Source organism: Dermacentor silvarum, chromosome 8 (assembly GCF_013339745.2).
Source record: "Dermacentor silvarum isolate Dsil-2018 chromosome 8, BIME_Dsil_1.4, whole genome shotgun sequence".
In the NCBI taxonomy this organism is placed as follows: domain Eukaryota; kingdom Metazoa; phylum Arthropoda; class Arachnida; order Ixodida; family Ixodidae; genus Dermacentor; species Dermacentor silvarum.
Genome location: NC_051161.1, coordinates 130604141 through 130618457, shown reverse-complemented (window position 1 = coordinate 130618457; position 14317 = coordinate 130604141). Strand labels below are relative to the sequence as shown.

The window sequence follows — 14317 nt, the reverse complement described above, 5'->3', positions numbered from 1 at the left end:
CTCGCTTCGGACGCCGCTCCCAGCCGGCAAACTCGACGATGTAGCGCCTCGAGGTGACGCTACACTGCTCACTATGCCGCCAAATCCTCTACTGACGTTGCCCACTTATCTGAACCTTCTTGACGTGTAAGTCGACGGTGTTTCTGTGTCTGCTCTTATAGGCACTGGGGCGCATTTATCGTAACCTTCGTAACCGGCTGAAGAAAATAATCACACCCGCCTCGAAGCCTGTTCGCCGTGTCGCCGATGGCGGAACAGCCCCATAATTAGTATATGTGCCGCTCGCGTCTCCTTCGCCGATCGCTCCACTATCGTGCTATTCACAGTCATCGCCCACTGTCCCACGACATCATCCTCGGCTTGGACTTCCTCTCCGCGCATTCTGCTCTCATCGACTGTTCCACCAGTACTCTCGGCCTTGACCTGCCTGTTCCGGATCCCGCTGAACCACACCCCAGTCGCCTCTGTTGCATCGACTTCGTTCGCTTGCCACTTTCGGCACTGACTTACGTTGACTTAGTGTCATCTCCACCAGGGCCCGACGGTCACTACATCGCGGCTCCCATGCAAGACGTCCTCCTTACACACGGGATCACAGTACCTCATACAGTTTTATGTATTACGGCAAATTGCGTCTGCCTGCCAGTGGTCAGTTTTGGCTTGACGACACAAGCCAAAAGATTTCGACACAAGCCAAAAGATTCGACAGGCGTACCGCAAGGAAGCGTATTGGGACCGCTTCTGTTTAATGTTTATATAAATAGCATAGTTAACATTGATTTGACAGTAAAGTTCATTATATATGCGGATGATTGCACCGTGCTTCTTTATGGTCCTGATGCGACCAAACTGGCGGTTGACTGTAACAATATACTTGACAAAATTGTTCGCTGGTCTTCCTCAAACTCACTTAAAATGAATCCTTCAAAAACAAAAGTTATGTTTTTTCGAGCCAGAAACAAGACTATTAGGCTGGAACACGTCATTAGATTTGGTAATGATGACATTGAAATAGTTGAGGAACACACTATTCTCGGCATTACAATATCTTCAAATCTTTCATGGGATTCACACATTTCAAACCTTTGTAAAAATCTTGCGTCTGTCAGTGGTGCGATGTCACGTTGTCGTGCGCTTCCTTTAAATATTAAAATTAAAATATATTATGCATTGTTTGCTTCTCGAATTAATTATTGTAGTTTGGTCTGGCTAACAACAACTAAAACGAACATACAAAAAGTTGTAATATTGCAAAAAAAGTTATAAGACAGATCGCCAACCTTGAATATTGTGAATCTACTCAGAGCGCTTTTCAAATCTTCAACATAATTCGCATAAAAAACATGTATGACTATCGTGTTCTGGCGTCTTTTTATCATTCAAATAAAATATTTAGACGGTTCTTAGAAACAACGGCGAGCTTAACTGTACACAGACCTGTGTTAAATACACGCAGCACAGACACGTGGTTTCTGCCACGTTTTCGAACAGATTACAAACTTCAAATGCTACAATACAATCTTCCTTTACTGCTAAACAAATACAAAGAAACGAAATACATGTCGAAATCTCAGTTGCGAGCATTTTTTGTAAAAGTGTTGTAATAAATATCTTGTTGTATCAATTTTTTAAATGAAATACTCATATTTCTACCTGTTTTTTCTTGTGTATTGACGACACACTCTTTATATTTTGATCCTATATTATTTTTATTTGCTGTTTTTTGTTTATCAACATACACGTATGCTTAGATGTCCACTTCATTATTGCTAAGTATCTTGTTTTTGCCGTTTCGTTGTATCTGCCTTGTAACGGCTACCTGGGCCTCTGTCAAGCTGTCTACACAGCTTTTAGCCTAGGTAGCCATCCAGTACTGTCTGGTGAATAAACTGAATGAAACTGAAACTGAAACTGAAGTGTTGCCACGACGTATGTCCCTGGCCCAGCTTTGCTCCTTCGAGGATCACTCAGTAGCACCTATTGCAGTAGACGACAATTCAACCGATCCTCCTCTACCATCGCAGTCGGCCACTTGTACCATCGCCGACTTACAGAAAATGATTGCGCCCGACATGCCGTCCGACCATGCTTGTGAGCTCTACCGCGTTCTGTTTTCCTACCACGATATTTTTTTACTTTACCGATCGTCCCTTGGCCCAAACTACAGCTGTTAAATATCGCATTAATACCGGCGATGCCCCTCCCATTCATCGCCACCCGTATCGAGTGTCACCGGCTGAGCATCAAGTTATTCACGCAGAAGTTCGCAAAATGCTTGCCAAGAACATTATTGAACCATTGTGTAGTCCATGGGCGTCACCTATTGTACTGGTCAAAAATAAGGATGGCTCATGGCGCTTTTACGTGGATTATCAGCACCTTAACAGCGTTATCAAAAAGGACGTGTGTCCCCTACCTCGGATCGATGACGCCCTTGACTGCCTCCACGGTGCTCGCTGTTTCTCCTCTATTGTCCTTCGCTCCAGCTACTGGCAGATTGCCGTGGCCGATCTAGACTGCGAGAAGACTGCTTTTGTAACACCCGACGGTCTTTATCAATTCAAAGTGATGCCGTTCGGTCTATGTAACGCTCCTTCCACTTTTGAACGCATGCATTGACTGCCTTCTTCACGGATTCAAATGGTACACGTGCCTGTGCTATTTGGACGACGTTATAGTATTCTCCCCAACGTTCGCTACAAACCTCGAGCGCCTCTTGGCAGTCCTGGATGTTTTTCGTCGAGCCGGTCTGCAACTCAACGCATCGAAGTGCCAATTCGGCCGTCGCCAAATTACCGTCCTTGGACATCTCGTTGACGCGAACGGAGTGCAACCGGACCCAGGCAAGATCCATGCTGTTACGCACTTCCCAGTTCCGATGTGTGTCAAAGATGTGCGCAGCTTCATCGGACCTTTGTTCGTACTTCCACCGTTTCGTGAAAGATTTCGCGGTCATAGCACGACCACTACCCGAGCTTTTGAAAAAAAGACGCCCCTTTCCAGTGGGGTGATAACGAGGCCTCTGCGTTCTCGCATCTAATCGACCTTCTCACAACGCCTCCCGTTGTGGCCCATTTCGATGCTTCTGCGCCTACCGAAGTGCGTACTGATGCCAGCGGCCACGGAATTGGCGCAGTACTGGCACAACGCCAGCGCAGCAATTAACGAGCGTGTTATCGCTTACGCCAGCAGGCTGCTTTCACCCTCGGAGCGCAACTATTCCACCTCTGAGCATGAGTGTCTGGCCCTAGTTTGGGTGGTTGCGAAGTTCCGCCCATGCTTATATGGCTGACCCTTTTCCGTTGTCACAGACCATCACGCGCTTTGCTGGTTATGCTCACTGAAAGATCCTACAGGAAGACTTGGTCACTGGGCCTTACGCCTCCAAGAATATTCATATTTTGTCACCTACAAATCTGGCCGCCTACACAAGGACGCTGACTGCCTGTCTCGCTACCCGGTAGACGAGCCTGACGACGCCGAAAGTAGTACCGCCAACGGTATTTCCTCTGTGTCTGTCTTCGCTAACACCGCCGATGAGCAGTACCGGGATCTATCGCTGCTAGCACTCATCGAACGTCTGCGCTGTATTCCTACCGACGCCTCTGTTCGCCGATATGTCCTCCAGGGCGGCACTCTGTACCGAAGGAACTTCCTCCGTAATGGATCTGATCTTCATCTTGTCGTGCAAAACATCTGCGACGGACTGTGCTCTTTGAGATGCATGACGCACCCACTGCAGGACATCTTGGGGTAACCCGCACGTACAACCGCGTCCGGCGCCGCTTCTATTGGCCTGGTCTCGCTCGCTCCGTCCGACGATATGTTGCTGCCTGTGATCCCTGCCAGCGTCGGAAAACACCTTAGGTGATACCTGCCGGTCATCTGAAGCCGATCACCGTCCCTGTGGAGCCGTTCTTTGTGTTAGATTAGATCACCTGGGCCCCTCTCCCACTTCATCCTCTGTGCACAAATGGGTAGCCGTCGCAACTGATTACGCCACCCGATACGCTATCACGCAGGCTCTCCCTACCAGTTGCGCCACTGACGCTGCGGACTTTCTCTTGCGTGACATTATCTAGCTTCATGGCGCCCCGCGACAGCTGCTTACTGACCGTGGTCGTAACTTCCTATCGAAAGTTATCGCCGACATTGTGCGTTTCTGCTCCACTCAACACAAGCTCACTACCTCATACCATCCTCAAACCAATGGCCTGACGGAGCGGTTAAACCGTACCCTTACCGATATGCTGTCCAAGTAAGTTTCCAAGGACCACCACGACTCGGACATTGCCCTTCCTTACGTCATATGTGCCTATAATTCTTCCCGGCACGACACTGCCGGATTTTCTCTATTTTATCTACTGTACGGTCGCGAACCGACCTTGCCCCTTGATACGGCACTTCCTCCTGCTGCGATCTCAACAAGCGAGTATGCGCGTGACGCAGTCGCCCTCGCCGACTATTCACGCCAGCTTGCCCGTACTCGACTGACAGCCTCGCAAACCACTCAGCAGCGTCAGTACAACGCCCGCCACCGTGACGTACAGTTTACGCCTGGTGCGTTCGTGCTCCTGTGGTCGGCCCCTCGTCACGTCGGACGTTCAGAGAAGCTCCTTTCGCGATACACAGGGCCCTACCACGTGCTAAGCCAGGTGACGCCGGTGACGTACGAAATTGAACCTGTCAATTCGACCTCGCCGTCTACTCTGGCATCTAGTGATGTCAGTGCATGTCAGTATAGGCTCAAGGCCTACTACGCTGCTTCCGAGTCCGGCCTTTAATCGCTCCAGGATGGCGCTTTTGCCGCCGGGGGTAGTGCTACGGAACAGTATTTGCCTTGACGGAGAGGCGAGCAGTGTAAATACGACGACGAAGATTGGAGGCTAGTGCAGGCTGTTTCCTCTTGGCCAAGTGTGACGCATTTGCTTGTAAATATACTTGTATATAGCTTTTGGTCTGCCTCTTCCTACGTAACATTACGTTTATTTATTTGGGCACCTGATGATTTTTACTCTATATTCCTTTATTCTGCCTCAGGAAAATAAACGAAACCAGTGGCATAAGGTATGCTTTGACAAGTAATGAAACTATTGCGTTATGGAATCACATTATACTTATGCTAATAATTCGTCATAAGTTGTGTTCGGAATTGTTATATATCGTTTAATTTTTATATATGTTATGTCTTATCTTCGCAATAACTCACCTTTCATCAGGAAAAGATTTCTTGATTGTATCTTTTGTATTAAAACATTTACTAGGCGTTACATGGCTTTTTTTCAATAATGTGTATTTGTGCGACGTATTGCACACAAAACACATATATCTCCCTAACGTGTTTAATTGAATTCGCCTGTCGCATGGCTCACCCGAGAGATGCCAGTCTCTTGTTGGCATGCGGGGACTCGGGCTTCAAAACTGAATTGTCTCCTACTCTGAGGTCTTGCAAATACTCATATAAGCTCGTCACTTCAGTGCACAATCTTTCGAGGTCACACGAAGTTTCCAGTGGCGAACACCCCCTTTAGTATTGAGTGGAGCCTCGTTCTTGAGCGGTTTTGTGTCACTCAGCTTTCTGCCTCTCGTCTTTCTTGTACCCGGCGTTGCATGGTGTTTCTCGTTTGAGCGGTAAAGCGAACACATTCCAACTGCAGCACGCCGTCCTTTCAACTATCTCTTCCACTGAGAGAGGTCTCCTGCGAGGAGCCATCTTAACTGTTTTCACGCACTGTCACACACTCGTGTCGGACATAGTGTCGCTTGGGACCAGACATTAGGTAGCTGCTGCACACTGGGCAGAGCTGGGTTGACTTTGTTGTCGCATTGAAACAACATCATAACGAAAAACGACAGGCAAACAGAACAGCTACAATGCAAAACTAGGCCAGGCGTAACGCACTGAAGAAGTAATCAATAACTGCCAGTATTCACGAAAAGCTTTTACGCTAGAAGTGCTTGCTAAAGCAAATTTCAGCCAGTCGTGATTCTGTACATTTCATTAGCGAATGCGGTCAGGCAATGAGAAAGGGCACTTGCGAACAAAGATGTTTGCGAATGTGTCCTAAAGAGTCTTTCAATAGTGTACGGAGCCTTACGTACGTTCAATACAAGTATTTCCACAACGTTCGAGCGTGCGTGATTTCCAAGACCTTTATGGCACGATTCTGTGACCTTGTTTCTCCATTCCAACATTCCTCGTACTGCGGGAACATGAGCAGGATTTGAGCTAGATTGGAACTGCATTTGAGCTACATTCTGCAACTGCACACAGTTGCCACCAATCGTCCGACCGCAGCCGAAGCCAACGGTTGCGCACTGCAACCGCTTTGTTCGTGTTTCGCAGCAACGCGCCGTTTCGCTTCTCTCTCCTCCGACTGCTGAGGACTTCGAGCAAATGTTTTTTTTTATTGCTATAGCAATTATATGGACACTCCAAGCGCATTCCTGCCGTTGTCGTCGTCGTCACCGTGAGGTTCCGTATAAAGTCCAACGGTGACAAACTTGTCGCCGCGCGCCGTGTGCTGTATGTGCGAGTGAAAGCGCGCGAGGGTCCCGCGCTTTCACGGAGACCAAACGCACGGTGGAGAGCAAACACGATAGCACCGGTCGTGCGAAAGGCCGTGGAGAGATGGGAGGGACGGAGGGGAGGTGACATTTAGTTGCTTCACTAAATTCGTATGTTGCGACCGGGCGCAAGGGGAACTGGCGACTCAATCTCCCACGCGAAAGGAGGGAGCGGGAAGGCAGCGCGGTAGGGAGGGTACGCGGCGTCTCCTCTGCCAGGAACGGCGTACTTGTACTTTGCGGGGCGGAGGGCTGTCGCACGCGCCATATCTTGAAATCGATCTCCACACGGCTCGGACCTTTGTATGCGCTGTGCTTTCAGCCGCTCAGTTTCCGTGGAAGCGATAGAGACCACACGAACATTCGGTCACTGCTCCGACAGCGCTTGCTCAAGCCAGCATTTTGACAGTCTTGTCTGCGGTCATCCAGTGTGATCTATTGATCTTTGCTTTAGCGCGCGGACACCATGCTTGTTAATTCAGTTAGTAAGCGAACGCGTCCGAATTTATGCAGCGTACAGAATTACTATCCTTACTCCGTATGCTCTACTAGTAAATTTGCTATCGCAATTGATGTTTCGCCTTTCGGGCGAAACTGCGACTTTTTTTTTATTTCCTCTTCTGTCGTGCTTCACCTGCATTACGTGCTTCACGGGTCCAAATGATTCTCACAACTTCGCTTCGCCGACCGTCGTCGTCGTCTTCTTCACCTGTTCGCCCCTCTTTCGCACGTTTCAAAGCGAAGCTTTATATTCCTAGGGCAAATCCTATATGGCTAGGTGAAATCGGCTATGTGCAGAAAACTATCATCAGCAGCATTGGCTCGAGGGTCGTCGTCTTCCGCAGCTGGCGCCCGTAGGATTGCGCTCGTGCTCGGCACGCGCTCGTGCCACTGCTCCCACGTTCGTCTTCGTCGTCGTCTTCCACAGCTGGCTGCGTTGCCGCTCATCATTCCAGCGTGGAATTTCAGTTCCCTTCTCTCGTTGCAATGGGGAGGCTGCGTTTACGGAGGTATCAGCCAATGCTTAAGGGGGTATGAGCCATTCCCATAACAGACAGATTTATATTTGAAATAAATAAATTTCGATGAACGCAAGCGGCAATGGACGGGCGAATGCTGCTAACCACGCTGCCGAGCAGACTCGAGACATCGCACCCAAGCGACAACGTCGTCAGTGACGTCGTTCTCTCCGTCGCAGCCGAACGCGTGTGTAACCTTATAATTGAGAAATACTTTATTGAACCCTCAGGATTAGCCCAGTGATAAGCACCGGGGCCCCACGTTTCAGCCTCACTGGTTAACCATATTGACAGAGTGGAAGGGCCGACGAATCTTTTAAATGGGGAGCATTTCTAGCAGAACATTTGCCACTTTGACAGTCTTTATCTATCTATCTATCTATCTATCTATCTATCTATCTATCTATCTATCTATCTATCTATCTAGCCGCCTACGTCTTGGTGCTCTCATGTCGTATGGTTAACATAGTATTTAACAAAATTGGTATCACGAAAGAGTGTACGACGAACACAAATGGTAGGTCATGACATGGATATCATGTCATGCGTGTCATGTAGGTCATAAAATAGCCGCCGAAAATCACATTGACCCAGCGAAAAAAACATTAACACTCAAACACCGCTGAAATGTTTTCCGACATAGGTACTAGTGAAGGAAACACTAAAGGATGATGCCAGAAGTCATCGTCATGAGCATTACTCAGCAAAAATGACATTGACTCAACAAAAGAAAATAATATCAAAAACCACTGAAATGGATTCGGACGTGGGTACTAAGCGAAGAAAAACACTAGAGAATGGTGGTAGAAGCCATAGTCATGAGAGTGACACAGCAAAAATGAGAATGACTCAACAAAAGAAAATAACGCTCAAAAATCACTGAAATCGGTTCGGACGTCGGTACTAATAAAGCACTAAAGGATAATGGTAGAAGCCATAGTCATTAGCATAACACAGGGAAAATGACAATGACTCCGCGAAAAAAGATCGACACTCATAAACCACTGAAATTGGTTCTGACGTGGGTACAAAGTGAAGGAAGCACTAAAGGTTGATCTTAGAAGTCATAGTCATGATCATGACTGAGCAAAAATGAAATGACTCAACGAAAAACCTTTAACACTCAAAAACCAATGGAATGGGTTCGGATGTGGTACTGAGTGCAGGAAAAGGCTAAAGGTTGATGGTCAAAGTCAGGGTCATGAGCATAACTAAGGCTTTCGCCTTAAGGTCTCTTAGGTGTAGCTAAAGGGACTCCTGAGGACTCATGACATGAATGTCATGACAAGTGTGTCATTTAGGTCCCGAAAGAGCCGCCTACATCTTGGTGCTCTCATGGTCGTTTCGTTGACTTGGTAGGCTCCCTGCCCACTGATTCGCATAACATCGATTCCCACAAGGCGTGGGATCTGCCGGCTTTTTCTGGCACTTTTTCCACGCACATTTAATAATTCCTTACAGCCAACTATTACACGGAAAAGCACGTTGAGCTTTATTATTATTTTTTCAATAAACTGTGCCACCGAATTTCCATGCACAATCCTCCTGCTTCTATATGTGGCCTCTCAACACAAATGTTCGATGAGATTTAGAAGAGATACGTGCTAATAACATGTCAAAAGAGGCGTGTGTACCCTTCGATGTATACGGCCACTGATAATCATTACCTGGCTTTTTCCAGGAACCCGTTCGACGCTCTGTACGCCACTTACCTTCCAACTGAAAATTTTCTGTGTAAGTATTGAGCCGTAATACGCAGAAGGGGAGATATGATTTTTCCTATAACGAGAGATCCGTTTATTTCGTAATCGCTGCTACTTGTATGCCTCTTTCGCGCTGTACTTATATAGTGAAGTTAATTCAACTGACCAAGCAACCTATTCCTGTTTCCAATCCTCAACGCACTGTATGACTCAGCGTGAGTTATAATTATTATTATCAGTATTTTTATTTTAGAATAATAATAATAATATTATCGTAATCATCATCATGTGGAAATCACAAGCAGAGCACTAGAAATTAATGCCGAGTGTCGCAGCTGCAAACAATTCTACAACGGCTGTGTCGGCCTCCTTCCCACTTGAAGCTCGACGGGTTTTTTTTTTAATAAGTAACTCAGCGAACTTAGTGGATGAATAACCCAACGTATCACTTCATGATCAGGCTAAACGTTTCGATTCACTGCTATTGTCTTTGTAGCTATAAAGGGATCTTGGCGTTTTTCGAGCAAGCTAAAGTTGGGGCCTTACTGAATAGCCAACAATCTGTTCAATAAGCACAGCTGCAGTGTTCCGGGCGCGACCACCAGATATATTGTACAGTGTTCGTCCTGCACTGCCACTTGAGCTTATTTCTTTTTTGCGGATTGTTCCTAAAGCTTTTTCAATACTTCTACGATGACACGACATGCGGCAGATGAGGCAACGCCCACAGCCCAATCCTGTATCGTGCAACCATCAAGCGTGAGGAAGTCCAACTATAAGAATAGTATAAGCACTTCTTTTTTATATCTTCTACATGCTAAGCGTCAGGAAGTCGAGATATAAAAATGGGATAAGCACCTTTTTTTAAGTCAGAATGGCGTCAACAAGTATCAAGGGTAAATTACTAATCCCAATATGGTTGCTCCTAATTTCGTATGAACCATCTCACGAGAGTCCATGCAGGTGCCATTCTTTTAAGAAAGTTCATACGCTGAGGCTGAAACATGTTAATAAATTTCAATGGAATAAACTCCTACATTCGATATTTGAATGATTCAAAGTATATAAACTTAGGAGACATTTGTTAGGGATGGGTTGAATGTAATAATTTGTTGCAACACGACATCATAAATCGAGCTGTTAATAACATCTGCTTTTATCTTTGTATCCGTGATAGTAACACGATACTGCAGATACATTATGAATAAGCTACTTTCTTTCGTCACTAAACTTTGCTTGGGTCTGCACTCATCTGCTTTGTTTCGCACTTTGTGACACGTCTTCTCAGCCAGCTTGTACAAGCGCATGTGTACAAGTCTCCCAGCTATGAAATCTATTAACGACGTTGTCAGCCAACTTCAGCCAGATGTAAAAGAGTAAGCATAAGAATAAAAAAGGAAGAACATTTTATTTAGGAAAACCTGGCGCGGTGTTCTTTTTCCCAAGTGCTGCTTTTGGTCCCTGTGCTCTCTTCTTTCACTTGTGCACCACTCCATGTTTCGCAGCCAAGGTGGTACAAAACCACTGACGTTATCCTTTCAGATGTTCCGATGGGTGTGTTTACCGCGCCCGTCTACCGCAACAGCCAGAAGAAGTGAGTATTTCGATCTCCTCGCCTACTGTATCGGTTTATCCCCATTCCGAGCCACAGAACATGACCGGGGTGCATGTCCACTAGAGTATAACTACAGCCGCGATGCACAGCTGGTTGGTAGTGCGCGTAAGGGTCTCTCCATTACCGACAGTTCCCTGAAGCTAGAAGTTAAACTGCAAAGCCTTGTGTTCCTGTTGAAAATTAGTGCGTCGCAGGCACTCCTCACCAAACTATGTGCATTTCAGAAGTGCTGAAAAAAAATTCGGCAGAGACATTTAATATTGCGTACGTGTGGGAATGCGAAAGCATTAAAGTCCCTTTGGTGAAATGTTTTTTTTTTATGCGCGTTCCTTCTCCGCGCAAGCTCTCGCATGCGTTCTAACTGCTCCTTGGCAAGGCCAGATGAAAACGTGCCGAGCGAACTCACCTGCCCGAGAGGAGTTTATAACTCGAAGCAGTGCTCAGCGGCGTTCAATTGCAGTGAAATATACAGCGAAATATACTGTATATACAGCCATATTGTTACGAGGCATTGTGTATGAGCCTGCCATTAAAGGACCGCTGTGCTAGGCGAAGAGGAAGAAGATGGGGGCAAGCCTCGTGAGATGCTGTCAGCCATTCTCTGGTAGCAGCAGCCTGTATATGTTGTCTTTCCAGTGTACTTGTGAATCCCCTAGACAATGACAGCGAAAGCTGTATATGGCTAGGCGTAATAGAAAAGCGTTGGCCACATGTTTCCATAAAAGTCTCCATTGACTGCGCCGTCTGTTACGTCGTTCTCTACGTCGCCCCCAAGTGTGCGCGCCATTGGCAGCGCCGTTAGTGAAGTCGTTCTCGGCGTCGTACCTGCTCTGCCCGCAACGCCGCCTCCTCGGCTCGCCGTCGTCGCATGTGCTCGATATCTCGAGTTAGCTCGGCCTCGTGGTTAGCAGCATCCGCCCGCCATTGGCGCTTCGTTCCACTTGGCAATTTCAACGTGGACGTTTCGTCGCAGCCGAAGCCAAAGTGCCGCTCGAGAAACTACCGCCGAAAGCGGGTGTTGGCCGCGAACGCGTTCCCGCCATTGCCACGCTTACGCTGCTCTGCCCGCAACGCCGTCTCCTCGGCTCGCCGTTGTCGCATGCGTTCGATATCTCGAGTTAGCTCGGTGTCGTGGTTAGCAGCATCCGCCCGCCATTGACGCTTGCGTTCCACTGGAAACACAAACATGCATCCAATAATTGAGAAACACTTCAATACAGCGTCGGGGTTGACCCACTGCTAAACACCGGGGCCGCACGTTTCAGCTTCGCTGGTTAACCAAATCTGCACGGAGTGCTTGGCCGGTGTTTTTTTTATTTCATACACTCATTTTTACACTCATGACAGGACGCCACCTCCTACCCATTGGCTGCATCATCACGTGTCTAACAACGCACGCACTAGGCCACACGTTTAGTCAGCCAGATGGCTGCGACATAACGTGCACATTGACGCAAACATTAGGAACACCTTTAGTCATCCAGAACCGTGGAGCCGCCGTGGCGTCGCGGAAGCGTGCTTAACTAGTACCCCGGAGACCCGGGCTTGGTTCCCACCCAGACCAAAATTTACCTAATTCAGTCTTCAAACGCATTTACTTTGTTTTCAAGAACCTCACTGACAACTTTAAAGTAAATCCGAGTATTTGTGACGTGTTTTAATTTTTTGCCGCGAAACCATTTTGGTACCATCATTCGGTCACGCCGCCGACTACAACGCCGGCTTTAGCGTAATGGGGCATATAATGCTTTCGCCAGAAGAAAGGAAGGGATATACGAAATTATAATGTGGGAGAGATTTGGGAAGTAGTAAAATATGGACGTAGCATCAAATCAGTGAGAAGAAAACGTGGCATAAGACAAGGTAAGATGTATGCACTGAAAGATCAGCAGGATAATATCATCAGCGATTTCGATAATATTGTTACGTAAAACGACACAAGGCGGGCCTATTGACACTGTATTTACAGTATGGGAGAGACACAGTAGCCAAGATAGTGAACAGCCACCAGCACCAGAGACAACCGTCTTCTTCGTCGTCTGCCCCAGGCTGAATGTCTCTCTCGTAGCATTACCCCCGGCGGCGGAAGCGCCGTCTCTGCGCACTTCACACATTGTCGTTAGGAGGAGGGCACTAGGCTTTCAGTCTGCTGACGTGAACTATGTCACTGGGAGCGATCGCCGGCAGTAAAGTCGGAGAGACGGGAACAATCTCGTAGGAGACGTCCGTGACCTGGCGGACGATTCGGTAAGGACCCGTGTATCGAGATGACAACTTTTCGGATAAGCCAACACGACGGAATGAACACCACAGGAGAACTAAGGCACCGGGTGAGAAGCGAACGTCGTGATGCCGGCTGTCATGCCCCCTTCTGGGTCGCTTGCGAGGCCAACAGCCTAAAGCGGGCGATCTGACGCGCGTGATCGGCACGAGCGTTGGCATCACTTGCATATTCGCTAGGTGGCGCGGCAGCAGCCGGTAGAAAGAAAGTGGGAGAAATAGAGACCGTGAATTGGATGCAAAGAATGGAAACGAAAAGGACAATGGAGATTTACAAGAATGAGAAGAAAGAAATTAGAAGGGAAAATCTGTACGATAACACAACGGGCAGTGCCTTGCTATTTGAGGCTCGAGCCGGTTGCCTAAGGACGAAAACATATCGGAACAAATATTCGGAACTAGATGAGACATGTGTATGCTGCAGTAAAGATCCAGAGACCACTCAGCACATCCTAATGGAATGCGACGGGATCTACTCAGCGAGAACCGTAGGTAACGTGCAACTCCCAGAAGCACTTGGGTTTAAAGTGGAAGGAAACCTAAACAGATCAGCCGTAGATATCAGCAAGAGACGATTAGAGTACTGGTGGAAAAAAAGCAGGGAAAAGATGGATACAACCTGATCTCTTAAAATCGTAGGCAGCGGTACAAGCTAAATTTTTGAAAAAGGTATACAAAAATGCTAGATAAAGAACATGTGTAGTATACCTGATTAAATCAAGCAGGCTAGGTGACTACTTGTCGCCACCCCGTTTCAAAGGCGATGCCAATAAATCATCATCATCATCATCGTACGGTGTCCATTGGTAACGTCGGTTCACGGCCAAAGAGCATATAAAAGGGTGAATAACCGGCGGTATCGTGACGCGATGAATTGTACGCGAAGGTCACGTAAGGTAACGCCAGGTCCCAGTCACGGTGGTCAGATGAAACATACATTCAGAGCATGTCCGTGAGGGTACGATTTAGTCGCTCGGTGAGGCCATTTGTTTGGGGATGGTAGGCAGTGGTCAACTTGTGGTGCGTTGAGTAGGAGCGCAAGAGATTGTCGATTACTCGTGATAAAAATGCGCGGCCTCGATCTGTGAGCAATTGGCTAGGGGCGCCATGGTGCAAAATAGCATCGTGGAGCA

General features: G+C 47.4%; 1 protein-coding gene across 3 annotated transcripts in view; it reads left to right on the top strand.

Annotated features, from left to right (window-relative positions):
• The window catches only part of LOC119462832 (uncharacterized), a 229988-nt gene that overhangs the window by 156144 nt on the left and 59527 nt on the right, over positions 1-14317 (top strand). For all 3 annotated transcript variants that reach the window (XM_037724059.2, XM_049671951.1, XM_049671952.1), the window contains exons 15-16: positions 9268-9320; positions 10832-10883. In XM_037724059.2, coding sequence (XP_037579987.2) covers positions 9268-9320; positions 10832-10883 — 105 coding nt within the window. The remainder of the gene's footprint in view (positions 1-9267; positions 9321-10831; positions 10884-14317) is intronic.